The sequence below is a fragment of the Anguilla anguilla genome, chromosome 5 (genome assembly GCF_013347855.1).
Source record: "Anguilla anguilla isolate fAngAng1 chromosome 5, fAngAng1.pri, whole genome shotgun sequence".
In the NCBI taxonomy this organism is placed as follows: domain Eukaryota; kingdom Metazoa; phylum Chordata; class Actinopteri; order Anguilliformes; family Anguillidae; genus Anguilla; species Anguilla anguilla.
Window position 1 is genome coordinate 32,235,338 of NC_049205.1, and position 18,380 is coordinate 32,253,717.

General features: G+C 38.1%; 1 protein-coding gene and 1 long non-coding RNA gene across 5 annotated transcripts in view; one reads left to right on the forward strand and one right to left on the reverse strand.

Moving 5' to 3' along the window:
- mettl15 (methyltransferase like 15) overlaps nt 1-13,104 on the reverse strand; it is a 225,612-nt gene extending 212,508 nt beyond the window's left edge. Inside the window, exons 1-2 of one of the 3 annotated variants that reach the window (XM_035417755.1) lie at nt 13,002-13,104; nt 7,713-7,998 (exon numbers count right to left, since the gene is read on the reverse strand). In XM_035417755.1, the coding sequence (XP_035273646.1) occupies nt 7,713-7,979 (267 nt within the window). In that variant the 5' untranslated portion in view covers nt 7,980-7,998; nt 13,002-13,104. Of the gene's footprint in view, nt 1-7,712; nt 7,999-11,973; nt 12,139-12,480; nt 12,577-13,001 lie in introns of those variants that run through there. The other 2 variants (XM_035417753.1, XM_035417752.1) reach the window with 2 other exon arrangements.
- Nucleotides 11,468-15,625, forward strand: LOC118227373. 2 transcript variants are annotated; one of them, XR_004765267.1, is made up of 3 exons: nt 11,468-11,548; nt 12,511-12,611; nt 15,235-15,625. It is a non-coding gene; the product is annotated as an uncharacterized LOC118227373 (long non-coding RNA). The 2 variants fall into 2 exon arrangements; XR_004765266.1 differs by having other exon boundaries at nt 11,469-11,510.
- Nucleotides 15,626-18,380: the final 2,755 nt, after the last annotated feature.

The following is an 18,380-nucleotide window of genomic DNA, read 5'->3' on the forward strand; positions in this document are numbered from 1 at the left end:
CAAACTGAAATAGAGCCACAGAGCAAAGTGGGGGAAAGGTAAAAAGAATAAAATATGGAAACCATCTTCTGATTTATGTAACCAAAAAGACCACCACAACAAAACCTGTTTTCATGGAAACACACAACAAAACATACAGGGCTGAATTCAGATTCCAAGCATCTCACACTTCATAGAATAAAGCCTTCTGCCATGAACTGCAACAAAAAAAAATCTATTTACAGTAGGCTGCCACTACCAAAGCTATAAAACAGCAGACAATTCAAACATGATGTGTCCTTCTCAACTTATCCTGAGAAGCCTCAGCTAGAAAACAATCATTCCACAGAAAATCTCGGAGCCCCAAAGAATAATATGTACCTTCACAATGAATCAACATTTCATGTAAAGCTAGGAAGACATCCAAAATGCTGTTAACCATGGAAACATGCTATAATGCAACTACAGTTTGTTATACCTTAACCAGATTCAAATTAAGCAACCCCTCCTCAATGAAGAGACACATATCAACATATTCTGCCTCAGAGAAACAGACCAGAAGGATTTGGACTTTCTGTTAAATACACAACGTAAATCTGAAACCTATTTTAAATTTTATAGACCTCAACAGCAAGATGTAAATGTAATTGTGCATCCGCTAACACACATTGCAGAATTGCATACATGCTTTCATATTACTACATAAGGCATTGTAATTACAGAAATCTGTAATGAATGTGTGATTTGGAATAAATGTAACCACAATTAAAGCCGCAAGTGGCGTTGGGAGGGGTCCAAGCATTGGCACTATCGCACCCCTATGGAGCAATTTTAAAATGGCTTTGTCCTCATGATCATATACCTTCACCCAACATATCTACTGAATATCATGATGAACAATGGATTGGAATATGTGTCTGACGTAGTAAAATATTGATGACTTATGGCCAAATTTGTGCTAAGACATGCTGTCTGATGACTTAGTTGCGTCACCATGGATGTGTCCTGGCCGCTTCCTGTGAAGGCCTTTACTATGTCGTAACACTTAGATGGCCCGGCGTGTATGTACAGCTGCAGTGTTTCTACGCCGCAACTAAAAAAGGCGTCACACTAGTGTTGTCACGATACCAAAATTTTGACTTTGATACTGATACCAGGTTTAGTATCACGATACTCAATACAGAAATGATACTTGAAACTTAAACCATGCTGATTCGATACTCTTACCTAACGATAATGAAATTAGATCAGAAACGTAACCCTTGTCCACAAGGGTTGACCTCATTTTCGAATTCACGGTTTATTGAAAACCTGGTTTATTAACAACCTTTAAGTTGAAGCCTGTTCAACATATTAATAAGCATAGGCCTATAGTGTTACAACACTCAACAATAGAAAAATATATTAAATATATTTCAAAAATGTAACAATTGTAAACTAAATAATCTTTCAACAGGTCTTTCACTTTTAAATAGATCTAAAAACAGCATATTTTAATAAAAATTCAGCATCTTCCTATAATGAAATATTTACATATTAGAACACCTACTGCTACTGAAGTCAACTGAGTCAAAGCTTGCGCTGTATCAGCGAACGAATGCACAAGCACACGTCACCTCACTTGGCAACATTAGTTGCTACTGCCATCTAGCGAAGATTCTGACAAATTACACTTTTCATCCTCTCAATCAGTAATGCGGGAGACAAATTTCCCTGGCTTTTACATTTCAAAACTGCCGAACGTCGGAATATTCTAATACCGAACCGTTTCTTTTTTTTTTTTTTTTTTTTAAGTACCGAAAAAGTGCTGAAGTTTTGGTATACCGTGCAACACTACGTCAGACACATATTCCAATCCATTGCTCAGGTTAGCAGAGAATGCACATTTCAGAGTGCCTCAGAGACAGACAGAATAATAATACACATTTCAAATAATAGATATGACATTGAGAAAAAACTAAAAAAAAGACGAAATATCAACTCGCGAACTGCGTGCTGCTCGCAGAGTAGCCTACCGTATTATTTATTCAGACACTGGCATATAAGAAAATTTTCGGTTACGCTGACCGATAAAACGCTATTCCAAAAGCAAAATCAGACATGAAATCATCAGAATCATGTTATACATCGTTAGAAAGCTTATACTCTCACCTACTGAATAAATGAATTGTCAATCAAGCCAAATTGTACTAAAAAGGGCGACAACGCCGTAAGCAACTGGTGTGGTATTACGCACAGCTATTTTTGAAGGTAGCCGACCCAGGCGTCACATATGCACGTATATTTCACAAACGGATTGTCCAAGACAATATATGACCACTCATTCGCAAAAGGGACATCTCTACGCGTAAAACCGATGGTAAGATTGTATATTTATTAAATGCTTAGTCCCAGATATTGACTGTATAATGACATGGTATAATTTAAAAGAACGTTGTCTCGTTTATTTCGTTATTCAGTGAGCAGCGTTTTCACTGCTGTATTGGCATATTTTAGGGCTAATGTCTGGTTTATCTTGTTGCTACGGAATATCACATTACATTACAGGCATTTGGCAGACGCTCTTATCCAGAGCGACGTACAACAAAGTGTATAACCATAACCAGGAACAAGTGTGTCGAAAACCCTAGAGAGAAGTACCGTTCCAAGTGCAGGGAACAAGCGCATAGTTCAACTTGGACCCTGTAGGTTAAACTGATTAACACCAACACAAACAAGAACAGCAACAACGCAGTCCATGCAAAAATACAAGCAATAGTTAAGACGAGTGCATTAACTAAGTCACCCACGAAACAGCTACCTAGTTACAACCCTAAGCTTACAGTCAATTTAGAATACGATTTCTCTCAGCATAATGACGGATTTAAAGACTAAACAAACTCACCCGATATTGTCTTCAAATGGATCCATGCCAAAGGAAAGTAATGATTCATCCTCGCAAAGCTTTTACTAACAAACTTTTAGTAGCAAAAAACAAAATATCAACTCGCCATCCATGCTAACTGCTTCCTACGCTCAGAGTACTGTATTATGTATTTAGACAGTGGCAGAGTACAGCATAAATTGCGTCTTTTGTTTATATTCAATATTAGTCATTGCAGCGAGAAACTGCAGCTGTAGACACAAGATAATCTGTTGTGTTATGTTATGGTAGCAACGGAACGAAGCAAACTATATATGTATTACCGTCATTGTTTCATTATACCAGCGTGTTTTAGCGCGTTTGCACAGAAACTCAGAACCTATCAATAAAATGGTTTAGCTATTTCTCAGCATAATGACAGATGCAAAGACTAAACGAACTCACCTGATACTGTCTTCAAATGGATCCATGCCAAAGAAAAGTAATTATTCATCCTCTCAAAAAGCTTTTACTAACAAAAATTTGGTAGCCTAGCATGCACTCTGGGTGGCACTGTCTTCCATTGCTTCCCCGACGTTCAGACCCTCCCCTCACTGATAAAAACTAGACCCTACGGTGTCGGATTACTTGCGTCGCCATGGATGTCGCTTGCCGTAAAGAAGTTTACTAGATGTCGTAACACTTAGATTTGGAGCTCCAGCTCTTCCGCACCCCAACTAATAAAAAAGTCCAAATGGCGGGCAAACAATATGGCGGATATAGGTGCTCCCAAAAGCAAAGTTGTAGAGCACGTTCAGATGCATAGGTCGATGAAGTTTTGTGTTGATCTAACTTATGGTGTGGGAGTTATGGCCTTTTATGCATGACCCTTTGTTATAGCGCCACCATCTGGCAGACATAGGTGATTTTTAGTGCCTGAGTAGTGGGGGGCCATAGGAACCCACCTGCCAAATTTGGTTGCTCTAGGACCTATGGTTGCTGAGCCTCAGACACCTTTAGCGGAGAAAAATAATAAGAATAATAATCCTAACAAAAACAATAGGGTTCCACCAGCTTCGCTGCTTGGACCCCTAAAAATAATAAGAATAATAATCCTAACAAAAACAATAGGGTTCTACCAGCTTCGCTGCTTGGACCCCTAATAATAATCCTAACAGATACAATAGGGTTCCACCAGCTTTGCTGCTTGGACCCCTAATTAGAAACAATAAGAATGAATACTCAAGTAGGGAGAACCTGCACTTCCTTACATTTTTGACAGAATAAATTTGTGATGTCAATGAACAGGTCACATTCATTTTCTCACAATCATCAGCGAGTAAACTTGAACCCATTCAGATTATGCGCCATTATGTTTTATTCGGACAAATAAAACCCGATGCTAGAGTTAATATTGAAATGACTACTGTCTGCCTCTTTGAGTTGTATTTATTGTACATCATACAAGTTACTGTGGATCTGTTTATTGGTTTATTTTTGGTTCTTGCATACATATGAAAAGCCTTAAAAGCTGTACTTGGTTGGCATAAAATCCATATTGCCATTTATATATAAACTGTCTCTTCTACGTAGCAAAGATTTCAATTAAAGTGTGCCGTTTACCTTGGCATGCATTTATGCATGTTTATCGGTGGACTCTGACTAAATGAAAACCAGGGGAGATCTGATGAGCCTTTGGCAGCCTCCCACGCACCAGTTGGCCCTTGGGCGGATGGCGAAGAAGTTAAGAGGTGCTAAACACAGGACCAGAGTGAGGAGACACAGCGCTGGGTCCTGCCAGCAGCACTGCAGCAGAACAAGGCCTGACTCAGCCAATGACCCTTGTGCTCCACCTGCCTGCGCTCGCTTCGTGCCGCAGTCGCCCAAGGGCCAGGCACACCCTCCCGAGCTGCCCACCAGAGCAGAAGGCCCTGACTCATGCCCATCTGTCCTGATAGCGCATTAGCAAAGTGGGCCCTTGTAGCGCAATCATTTCACAGACCTACATCTTGAACTGTGCAAACTGAAGTTGGCGATAATTGACGTTAAAATGCGTGCGTCTCTTGCTGAAGGAAAAAAATAATAAATCCGGTTTAGATGAGCATGCCCAACAGGGTCATCAGAAAAACACCCTATGCGGTGGGGCAGAATGAATGCCGTGTCAAAGAATTATCATGATGAGTTGATATGAACCATGATAATGTTGTTTTTTATTAACTGATTGAGAATTTTAGGGTTGATCTGAACAATATATGTGGTATCCCCAGTGACAAAAATGCATTATCATGTGCCTAGATGCATCTTCTAATTACAGCAGCTTATTGTGAAATCAGCATAATGTGAAATCTGTGTTTACAGAAGCTCATGCGAAAAAAATCCTGACAATCCAGAACCAGCTGAAGCAAACAAAATCAATGAAGACACAGAGAATTTCATGATTCTCCACACCCAGTCCCACCTTAGCACAACAAAAATTAGCCTTCATAGTCTTCATGAAAAAGGTTTTACACAGCATATAATCTAATAAGGAACTGACTCCAAGACCAATACAACAGACAATAAGACATGATATAATTATCTTATATTCTTCTCTCTGGCACACTTCACTTTTGGAGTGCAGTTTAAGTTTATTATGACAAATATTTGATGGAGGGAAGGCTGCATGCAAAGTTTGAGCACACCATGGTCTGCCTATATGTTGCATTTTGACCAGACCCAAAGTGGATTTGTTTTTGTCATGACAGGTTTAGTTGTGACTATAATTCTGTTTTTAGTGTGTTGGAAACAAGCTGGGGTATTCCAAACAGGTGGCAGTGCCTTCCTGCCTGTATTATTCTGTGAAACAATAAGTCAAAAGTAATGGAAATCTAAACATTTGCCACCAAGGACAGTTTTCTTCAAAAACGTAAATTCACAGAAATCCCAATAACCAAGTTAAAATAAACAAAAATATAATTTGGATGAAAACAAGCAACAAGAACCCATGAGACTTCACATAAATCAGTACTGAATTTTTACATTGATATAACACAAAATACTGAAGAAGAAATTCACCAACGACCTAAAAACTGCTGGAGGAAAGGGTAATGTCTAAGGAACATCACTTATAAGACTGTGAAATGAGGCAGTGACCATGTCCAAGTCCAAGTATTTTAAGTGGACTTTTGTGTGACTATATGACTGAAGACCTAAACTGCTTTGGTTATTTGCTTCTTGTCTTTTGCAATAAAGGCCCAAACATACCAAATGTGGCCTAATAAATATGTTGCCTTAAAAAAGGTTTCAATTGTGAGATTGACAAGACAAGATAAATTTTGCCAAAGCATTTTATATCGGGCAGAGCAGTCATAGTGGTGACACAATAAATCTTGTCCGTTTTAGACAGTGAATTTCACTTTCAATATCCTACGGATAATGGTGTAAATCTAAAGCTGGAATTTTGTGCAAATATGATATTGATCTAATGATTTTACTTTTATGCCAATGCAGGTTTCTATACAAGTTGGCAGATATTTTTGCATGATAGTAGCAAACGTTGCCAATGCATTTTACAGGGAACACAGCAGTGGTGCCAATATCCAACAGGGCAATGGTATTTCAGATCTAAAGCTGTGATTTTTCTTTGTTCAGATACTGTATGATACTGGCCTAACAATTTTACTTTAATGCCAATACAGGTAGCCTACAATTCTACTTGATTTTGGAAATCGATTACGGACAGTATTTGCACGTAATAAGTATATGTGACGTCTTCAAGTTAATCAAGCTTGAACTAGCCAAATTAATAATATTGCAGGCATCACCTGTCCAACGATTATATTTTTTGAGTGAAAATACGACATAGTGAAAAGCTATGGGAGAAATCTTCTGGCAGTTTCATTTGCAAGTCAATTGATTCCCTGGCCTGACGTCGGTTCTAATGGGGGACCAGAGAAGTAGTGACAGTAACACATTGACTTGATACATTGCATACGTAAAAAAAAATTTAAAAAATTTTCAAAGACAAGCTATATGTGTTAGACAATAGCCTCCATTCAGTTCCATCAGGCTACATTGTCTTTTTTTATAAATAAAACCTGTCAGGTTTAAAAGCTAAAATAAATGTATAAATAAAATAAAGATAAATGCAAAATTTACTGATGAGAGGAAAATTAAATCAGCATTACCATGATAAGAAATATTAATAAATAACTGATAGTCAATGTATCACACTTTCAAATGAAGACGCATGCAGGTGCCAAAAGATGGTCGAACAAAAATGTCCAATGCAAATGACAGATTTTACAATCTGATACCTAGCTTTCCAGCATCATAAAGGGCATCTCTGCATGCCATACTTCTGAAACACTGTCAGAACACTGTTCTTCACAACATAAGAAAATTTTCTGGATTCAGGCAAGAACCACCCGCTGCCATGAACAGGACATATAGACCAGATATATGCATTCTTGAACAAGCCAAACCACATTAATCTATAAAAATGGCAAAGATTTTTATAGATGACGACAGGAGATCTGTTCTACTCATACCATATCACTATCATATATCAACTATCATAATTAAAATGAAGTAAAACCCTGTGCATACCTGTGAAACTATTTATGTTTTGCTGGAAAAAAAAACCGAATTAAATGCTTGTAATAATTTAAATATTACTGAATACCAAACGTAATATTGAAATTGGCTCCACAGCAAATAACAGAGTTGCAGGAAATATATATATATATATATATATATATATATATATATATATAATATAACTTTGAGAAATGACATTTTCTTGGGGAACAAGAGATTTAAAACTAGATGTGGCATTTTCCGGCTTTCAATTGTCAGCAACACTGAGCAAGGGAAACCTTTCTCATGGGAGAGGAGGAGGAGATTAACTGACCTGTCCTGGCTTGAGGCCCAAACAGTGCAGCACCTCTTTTATCATGACAGGTGTGTGCAACGCTCCTCCCGTAGGGATGGTGCTCCCCTGCTTGCTATCCTGATGTACACAGCTCTTTCTTGTGAAAGTGTGGAGACTCATTGATAACTGTGACATCTTCCAACACCAGCACGGAGGCTCCTTGGCTCTGGGCTTCGCAAAAACAGCTTTCCATGGGCTAATGAAAGGCCTTGCAGTGGCATGGTGGGAAGTAACAGCCCAATACATGAGGTCCAATCCAGAGAATCTGCAAAGAAAAATATTTGCATAAAACTGATCACTGAAATCTGATCATTTCTATCTATATAACATGTTTACCTAAATTATGGATTTGTTGATTGAGAGTAATTCTCTACTAATGACAAGGAAGAAAAAATTTAATTAGCACGAGCTAATAACAGTACAACATGAAAAAACAGCTTTCCATGGGCTAATACATGTAAACATACCAAAAAAGTATAAAAAAGGATATAAAATATAAAATGGTTAAAGGTGAGTGAGCAGGGTTGGAATGGAGGACACTTTGATTGTAAACACAGAACCACAGCAAAACTAAAAATGCCACAGTAAATTCCAGAAGGCTAGCTCATTGCTCTGGTCCTCCATGTCTACCAAACAGATACATCTATCACGTGTTGCCTGGTTCTGCAGAAGACTGACTGGGTCATCAAGAAACTCATTTGACACATAAAAAACTTTCAGTATAATCACAACGCAATAGCATCGATGTCGCTTCATTTTGTATCCCATACAAAATTATATCAAATATTAGAATAATATTCAATGTATCACCCAGCCCGGGGCGGCACGGTGGTGCAGTGGGTAGCACTGTCGCCTCACAACACGAAGGTCGTGGGTTTGAATCTTGGCTTGGAGCCTTTCTGTGTGGAGTTTGCATGCTCTCCCTGTGTCCGCGTGGGTTTCCTCCGGGTACTCCAGTTTCCTCCCACGGTCCAAAGACATAAATTGCCCATAAGTATGAGTGTGTGAATGAATGGTGTGTGTGCCCTGCGATAGATTGGCAGCCTGTCCGGGTCCTGCCTCTCGTACAATGCACGCTGGGATAGGCTCCAGCACCCTCCGCGACCCTGCTCAGGATAAGCGGGTATAGATAATAGATGGATGGATGGTATCGCCCAGCCCTACTCTGAATAGAGTACAGGATGGCAAAATCACACAAGTGAATGGGACCAGAGGAAGCACTGTAATTACTGATGAATTACTACCTCATGGACCTCACATGCGTGAAAATTACATGAAGTCAAAGACAGAAGCAGCAGTCGCCCAAGCAGCTATGGTTGCAGCATCACCTCACACACCCATCACCCCTGGGAAGAAAACGCAGTGCCAGGTCGGCAAATGCAGTCAGAATAAGGCTAAAGACAACTCCATAAAATGCAATCAATTTGTGTGTGGTCCCTGCTCACACAAACAACCAAAGCTATGCATTCCCTGTGGAACTGATGAGTAAGAGGAGGGAGACGGTACATATGTAGCTCAAAAGCTCAATTGAAATAGTGGTAGCAAAGGGAAGGGAGAAGCAAGCAGAATTTTTTATGACTGAATAACTTTTTTTTAAATATTGCGCTTAGTATTTCACTACGTTCTCCATTTTGTGTCTTGCTTGATTCACGTATTATAGTGCTGTTCTCAATACGCCTTGGTGCATTTTCCTATATAATATTTATATTAATATTTTATTATAATATTTATATTTCCAATATGAATTAGAAATAAAAATGTTGAAATTGATAGTCGGGTCTATTATTTCAATATAGTTTTGTAACATAATGTTTCATAATCTTTATGAAATTAGGTGGGGCTAGGCCCTTTAATTTCAGTGAAGGACTCTTAATGCTAAAGCATGCAATTACATTCTAGAGAATTGCGTGCTTCCAATTTGTGGGAAGTTTGGGGAAGGCCCTTTCCTGTTTCAGCATGACAATGAGCCCCCATGCATAAAGAGAGGTCCAAAAAGAAATGGTTTGCCAAATTTGGTGCAGAAGAACTTGACTGGCCTGCACAGAGCCCTGACTTCAACCCCATCAAACACTTTTGGAATTAATTGGAATGCCAACTGCGAGCCAGACCTTATCGCCCAACATCAGTGGCCGACCACACTAATGCTCTTGTGGCTGAATGGAAATTATTCCCTGCAGTCATTTTTCAAAATATAGTGGAAAGCTTTCCCAGAAGAGTGGACCATAGCACCAAAGGGGCCCATGGTTTCGGAATGAGATGTACAACAAGCACATATGTGTGATGTTCGAGAGTCCACAAACTTTTGGGCATGCAGTGTACAAGAGCCAATAACATCAGATCTTGAAACTGGCCAGTTGCTTGCAGAACGCTTGGATACAAACATAAAATAATCAAGAAATGCACACATTTTTAAAAATTTTGCGGTCACCAAAATTGGTCTGTGTGGAAGCTAGATTGCTTGCTAACTAATAGGCTAATTGTCAAAAATGTAACTATTTTCTTTCTCACAGCTGTGTAATCTTTGTGGTAATCTCATTTATATTTCTGAAATGCATTCTCTATCATTTCACATAGAAATCACACATAATATCGTTTCATGACTAGGAATGGATGTCATTTAGATTTTGATGATGCCCATGCTCAATCAATAACTTCTGAAATCATACAGTGCCTGAAGGTATTCCAGCTACCTTCTTTAAAATAACGAGCAAACGACAACAATAAAGAGCATATTTTTATTGCAAAGGCACATCCTATTGTTGAATCCTTTTGGGAAAAATACAACCACACTTTAGAAAGTTGCACTTATGGCATTTTGACCGAGTTTAACGTTTGCTAGCTTGCTAACGGCACCTGCTGTCAGGGGTACCTAACTGTAGACTAGAACCCTTGGACCAGGGATTCATTGACATGCAAATACAGTACAAACTACTGGTAAATTTCTCCTGTCAAATAATCGGACCAGATATTACAAGCCTATAGCATCTATAGCATAAAATAGCATCTATAAATAGCTAAATACATTTTTTAGGTGAAACACAGCAGAACTGCAAATTATTTCCACTAAATAATAGACATTGGATACTGATGTGACATAAAGTTTGAATGACCACATTCTCTTCAGATGGTAGGATGAAAAAACACAGGGCCAAGTTAAATGGGGTATCACTGCTTTGGAATAGAGCTTGTTTAATTTGTATGAGCCAAGATAGCCATATTGTTTGTTGTAACATGGCCTCATTTTGATGACTTTTAATAGCAGGCCTAGATTTTACTAGTTTTAATTAATGACTTATAAACAGTGCTTTGTATGAGTGAGTAAACTTGATATTTTTGTATGCTGAAACCCTGTTTTTGTTGAGAGTTCAATATAGGCAAGGCAAGGCAGCTTTATTTGTATAGCACATTTCATACACGGGGCAATTCAAGTGCTTTACAGAGTAAAACAAATTTGCCAATTTGTAGCTTAGAGGACTACTACGTGGAGTCATAATATCAACCCCCTGCAAAATCTCCTTCGTAAACCTTGTTTGTAGTACTTGAATGTAGGCCCCTTGTTTGAACAGGTAAATTATGTGTGTGAATCAGTTAAATTAAACAAGGCCAGGTTAAAACCTAGTATATGACTGGACCTAACACACGTGATCCGGCCGACCAATGGTGTGACTTCATAACTCGGCCGACCAATGGTGTAACTTCATCACTCACTCAGTCACAGACATTCGCGTTTGTAAGGCTGGCCGTTGCGGTCCAGTCAAACATCACAGGGAATAAAATGTAAGCACCAATGTGAACACCAGTGTCATTAGCGTAAAGTAAGCCGACGTTTGATACCACCTCACTACCCTGATGGTTTTACATTTCATTTTCAAACCAGCTTTTAGTCTGCTAGTAGCACTTATTTTGTTTAAATAATACAAACAGCTAGCTAACAGCAACGCACATAACGGTTTACTCTACGGTCTAGCTTTACAGGCGGTAGTCTTAGATTCGTTTCCAGTATTTAAGTAGTTATCATTAGGCTAGGCGTTGGATCTAGTGCTACTGCTAGGGTTGCTTTAAATGAGACGCACCTCAATTAAGACTAACGACGTTATGGGACTGCATAAGGTGGTCTCCTTAGCTTTTATACTTAGTGGCTAGCTAACTCCAATCTGAACAGACCCAGAACGCATGGCTACTGTGTGTAGCTTGCAAGCTACTTCGATTTGAAAACAAAAAACAACGTTAGCTAACTTACATTGTTGCGAGCAGTGTGGCTGGATTTCTGACTGATTATCAAGCAGTGTAAATAATAAATTGGGGACAACACACGGTTTCTGTGCATTGACCCACTGCACGGTAGTAGACGAAAGTTACCGCTCTTCCTGTGTTTAGCACTATGGATAGCTGCTCTGGTACTTCCCCTTAAAGTTTCTACTCTGCAACAAAACGGATTACATGCGTTCCGCCTGACTAATGCAGTTTGCTAACCATACCAAACTACTAGCTATTGCGCGCTACGTAGCAAGCTGCAATTTGCCCAATAACGCGTAGACTATTCGTGGTTTACCCGTTGCGGTTATGCACCTAGAAAACCTAGCTACAGACTATTCGTCGTCTAATATTGTATAGCTAGCAAGCAACCCATTTTATTCTGATAAGACCAATGCTGAAGAGTACAACTCTGTACACATTGGCGCTGGTTTAACATGTTTTACTTTGTTGTGTGGTTTCACTGAGGTCAGTTAGTTAAAATGGAACTCACATTTTACGTTTGTGTGGATTTCTTTTTCAGGTTTCCCTTGGCTTCGCGTCCCTCAGCCCTGTGATCTGAGCAAGCTAGCTAGTGTAACGTAATGCTGGACAGACAGATCATTTTCCGGCACCATTATATCAGTACGTTAACATGATACAAGACAAATATATTGTTATTATTATTATTATTATTATTATTTTGGACACAACGAAGCTAACAAAGTTTGCTTGTGTTCACGTTGTGGAATTAGCTATCTTACGTACTTCTATGCACAATTCTTCTGCACTAACCTAACCTACCAATTACAATCATGCTTTATTTCATGTCTGGTTGTATGTAAATGATAATTGTAATGCTTCCAATAATAAGCTAAATAATAATGTTCACTCCAAAATGTGTTACACTGTAGCCATACCAATACAGCAAACAGCAAGATATTGCACTTCGGGTACTTCCTCTATTTTTGTTACCAATTACATTGCCTGCCAGCTATCACAAAAATAGTACAATTCATTGTAGCACGTAGTTACCATAGACAAGTAGATCTGGGAAAGCACGCCCTCGGCTGAAGAACTGAAGCTCTAGTAAGCCTGCATATGTCTCCTCTATGAGGGCAAAATTGAGCTGCTCCCCTGCAAATTCCATTAGGAGTTTTTTATTTTATTTTAATTAATTAATTTAAAAAATAATAATAATAATAGACCATGTTATTTGGTTAATAATCATTTAATCAAGATTCAAACATATCTCCTAGTGACAAACAATAGATGAATGCATGCTTTCATAAATTATCCCAAAACATAGCTCGGTTAGTACCCTTTTCACTCAAAATTATACTGAAGTGCAACTTTCAGGTTATATTTTTTAAGGGAGTTCCAAAGCCTCACAGCAAGAAGGTCACTGGTTGGAGTCTCTAAATTGCCTATAGATATGAGTGTGCGAATGAGTGGTCTGTGTGCCCAGTGATGAACTGGCGACCAGGGTGTATTCCTGCCTCTCGCCCTATGCATACTGGAATAGGCTCCAACTCAACTGCGACCATGGCCAGGAATAAGCGAGTTAGATAATGGAAAGTGCTAGCCTAAATACTACTTGCAAGTATCACAATGTGAGCATTATATGTTAAATGAACTGCATTTGGCAACAAGCGTTTGTATGCATTCAACATGTGACTTGAATTTTCTGAAATCAGCCTCAAAGTTCAGTTGGCATTGTTGCTGCTATCTGCGAATGAGTTGTAACTTACGGCATAAAGGTACACAGGGTTGGCAAGAATAACTTTTAAAATGGATGGAATTGATTTTCCTTGGAGAACAAATAAAAGTGAAAAAAGTAATTGTATGCGCCATCTGAGTCATCAGTGGCCATCTTTTATTTATGTGAGTCACCAGCCTGTGGAAAATACTTCTACCAAAGTTACAAAGTTGTTTTTAGGGAATTTCCCCATCATTTTTACATGCCTTTTAAAAATGCACCCAATTTAGGATTTTCAGCTTTTTCAAGTGGAATGTTTGCACTCTGAAATGAATCCTTCAAACCCTCGATGACATCTGTCTGCTGCTTAGTTTTGCTTTTTGTTTTTTTTTTTGTTGTTTTTTTTCCACTGACAGAGGATTCCCCCTCCTTGATTATTTCTGTCTGTGATTGATGTTTTTCATCTGAAAATGCCTATGCCTATAAAGTTCTATTGTTGTTTTTTTACCTGTATGGACTCATCATCAACTGTGCAAAATAAATGTATTCCATTGGTGCACAGACAAAAGAATAACAATAAAATATATAAAAATATAAAGATAAATGATAGGGGAGTAGATTACTGTCACACCCAGTCATTCAAAGAATGTTTATGTTTGACATTCCTTGCTCTCAGCCAGTGGCCTATTACATCAACTAATTGCTTTTATAAGGGTTATAACTTTTCTCTACTCCTATAATTAGTCAAGTGATTGCAACTATCCAATGGCTACAGTTAACCCATGTGACCATAACAGAGTATATTCAGCCTCATCTGTCTCCACTAGGATTCATCCTTCAAATTTTATTCTGGTCTGTTGCTATATCACTCTTAGGATCCCCTTATGCTACATCACTACTGGGTTTATTTATTTATTTATTTATTTATTTATTCATTTATTTATTTTACCTCAGTCATGTTTTTGAGTTTAGCATGGCTGATAACATTACAAAACTGAGCCCAGCTGTAGTTATATCTGAGGATTTTTCAAAAAATGTATGAAATCCAATTTCTACATCGTTATCCCCCACATTATTTCACTGGGGGTACTGACCTCAAAGTTACACTTTAAAAGTTATAGACTTTGATAAGCCAGCAGCTCAGAAATTGTGCCAATAACTGCCTTAATGCATTTTACTTACTTTACTTGCCAATCTAACTAACATTTTTATTATAACCCAACATACAAAAACTTTTGTATATGTATACAATAGCATGAACATTTCACAATGTAATCGGGATCATTTGGATGATTTTAATCAATAATAATAAAAAATTGAATGAATCTGATGCTGATCAAATGAAATTTGGATTTTCAACACTTTCAAGAACATCTGTTGGGCTGGATATGCAATTGAAACTAATTTCCTAATACTTGCCAATCAGAATTAGCAAAAACAGACAAAGGCAATCATAACAAATGCATAATTGACTAAGCAAGGTAAATCATTAAGAGGGCTGGTAGATGTGCAGCAGTGACAGGGCCTTTTTCCAGGGCTGATGGTAATAGCCTTTTCTCTCCTTTCCAGGTCATATTTCCAAGAAGAAGAAGTGGTGTTGTCTAACTGCAAACAAACAATAAACAAAAACAGAAGATCATATGATGCAGTGGGTTCAGTCCATACGTAGAGAAGATCCATTATTTGAAATAACAGTCACCATACTTGTGTAGTGCACATTTTGAAGAGGGAGAAGTGCTAACACTAATATTTCTCTACTAATAATATATCATGTATGTGTAAACATTTTTTATGAATATAATACTGCTGATACAGTAGATGCAGTTCATGGTTTACCCTGAAAACATTACTACACCTCAAGTTTGTGTGGCTTCACACTTTTTTCAGTGATCTGTAGCTCTGAGCTCATATTACCTCTTCTCTGTCTACTACATTGGATACTGCGACTATGACAGGGATATTTTCATTAGCTAAATAGTGTAGTCGATATTATATTAGTGCCGGCAATATACTTGCAGCACTATGTATCTGCTAGCTAACTGTATACCAGGGATACTCAAATCTGGCCTTTGGGACCAGTAGTACTGCTGATTTTCATTCTTTCCTGCTGGAAATCGGAACTGATTTAAAACTGGAACACCAGGGGAGTTAGAATTCTGACCAATCAGTGCTATTAATCAGTCAATTAACTGTCAGTTAGAAAATAAAACCAGTATTACCACTGCCTTCAAGGGTCAGATCTGAGTATCCCTGCTGCATGCTAACATAACTATATATGAAATACGATTAGATTTCAAGATATCATAATAAACGCTGTGCTAAATATATAGCAAGCCAAGCAGTTATAAAAGCTTGATTACAATGGCCATGTCATAAAATCATATGATTATTTTCATACTTAATAATAAATTATGCATGGAAAAATGTATCCCTTATCCAGTTTTGTCTGTTTGGTCTTTGCACCACTGAGATAGTGTGTGTAAGACATCTGCTAAAGAGCTGTGTTTGACACACCACCTGTTTAACACAGGTTGCAATCGCTATCACCACTGGTAGGAAAATTGTTTACACCTCAATTGTGTCACTTCCTTTTTCAACATGGCGGCAATAGAAAGCATATACATGCATATTTAACTAGACAGGAAAGCAAATGCTGAGGGTATTACATTAGCGCTCCTGTTAAAGTGAATGGGAAATATCAGATTTTTCAAGGCCAAATAAAACTTCCACTATGGTAACTTTTGAAACTTGATGAATGCCATTGCATTTCATTTGAAAAATAGATTGTGAAAATATGAAATATATAATAAAATATGTACATTGTAAGAAGTAGCACTGTCGCCTTACAGCAAGAAGGTAGTGGGTTCGAATCTCGGCTTGGGGCCTTTCTGTGTGGAGTTTGCATGCTCTCCCCATGTCCACGTGGGCTTCCTCCAGGTACCCCGACTCCCTCCCACAGTCCAAAGACATGCAGGTAAGGCTAATAGGAATGTGTGAGCGAATGGTGTGTGTGCCCTGCCCTGCAATAGATTGGCGGCCTGTCCAGGGTGTATTCCTGCCCCTCGCCCAATGCACGCTGGGATAGGCTCCAGCACCCCCCATGACTCTGCTCAGGAATCAGCTGGTATAGATAATGGATGGATAGATGGACATTGTAAGAAATATTTTCCAAAAACCTCTGAACCAAGACAACCATTCACAAACTGCTAGCCATAATGAAATTTATGATCACAAAAAAATGATCAATCAGGTTGTCTTTGGTTGTTAAATCACATTGGATTTCTACATTAAATTCAGTGGAGAGAAAACTCTTTTGTCTCAACACGCGCAGTAAAGGCCATTTCCCATTACTTCCTAGGCTTCACCACCTGGCCCCTTCTACTCTCTCCAGTTCCTATGCTCTACAAGAAAAACAGCCAATCGTGACTTTCCTAATCTGTCACTCACAGAGTAGAAAAGCCTTGAAAATGCTAGAAGTGGAAATTTAAGTAAAGGCAATTTATTTGATCAACGAAATGTGGTGATTGCTTGCAAACATGAACTAAATGCTTTTACGTTTATTTTTAATATATTTTAACTGCATTTATTGTGTGCAGTTCAAAAAATGTAGTTTTTCGTTATCTCGATGCATTATTTCACTGACCTATTCTTTATTTATTTCTTGAAAACATTTATAGCACTAAATTCACTCCAGATATGCGCTAGCACAATACTATTAAACTAACTCAACAGTGCTTTATTCTGTTTTGGCCCTTCCTTATATCAAAGAGTTGGTAAAAGAGGCCAAATGTAGTGGGTCACTGAAAAGAAGATGTATTGGTTGGAAAGCTGATGTAGAAAAAATGATCTAATGCAGGATCTTCCAATAGTTTTTCTGATGTAACTCCAGATGAATGCTCAGAAATTTACACAACCCCAACACCCCACACACACACACACACACACACCTTTGTTCCATTTAGCTGTGAATATATTTGCAATATACCTCGACCCTTCATGCCTGATTGCTTTATTATATTTGGATTGTTGTAATGTTCGGCATTCAGTAGCCAACATTTGCAGATTTGAATAAGACAAATAATTACATTTTATAATTTACAATTATTTTAAAAAACCTTTTTTCCCCAAAATTTTCAGGCAACCCCATTCTGAAATCAGGCAACCCCACATGGATTTGCGACCCACAGTTTGGGAACCCCTATTCTAATGAGATTTCAGTACTGCTTGTTCGGTTTATAGCTATACAAAATGAGATTAGCCTTACAATAAAAATAAAATGTATAAAGCTACAGCAATGTAAATAATTATTAAAGGGTTGTACAATATTTTCACACTCTTTATGCTTTACTATCACTTTCAAAGTGAGGAACATTTCAGAGTTCAGGCTGGCCCCCCATTCCCAGTCTACTGTTGTTTATTTTTTAAGTAAATGAGCACTTTACAATCGCTGTCACTGTAACAAATATAAAATATACAGTGCTACAATGACTCATCTGATCTGATTAGAAATAGATTTCCCTGAGTGTCCAACCTTAATTATTCTCAAACTTGCCAGTTTTATTGCGTTTCAGCTCATCAAATCCACCCTTATAATAGGATCAGGAGTACCCCAGTAGTTTTTTAATAAAGGCTATGTTTAACTATCTACTTTTAAATTCTGAAATTGTGACAGGCACATTTAATCATGATTAACAGTCAGATCAGATTACTAAGGC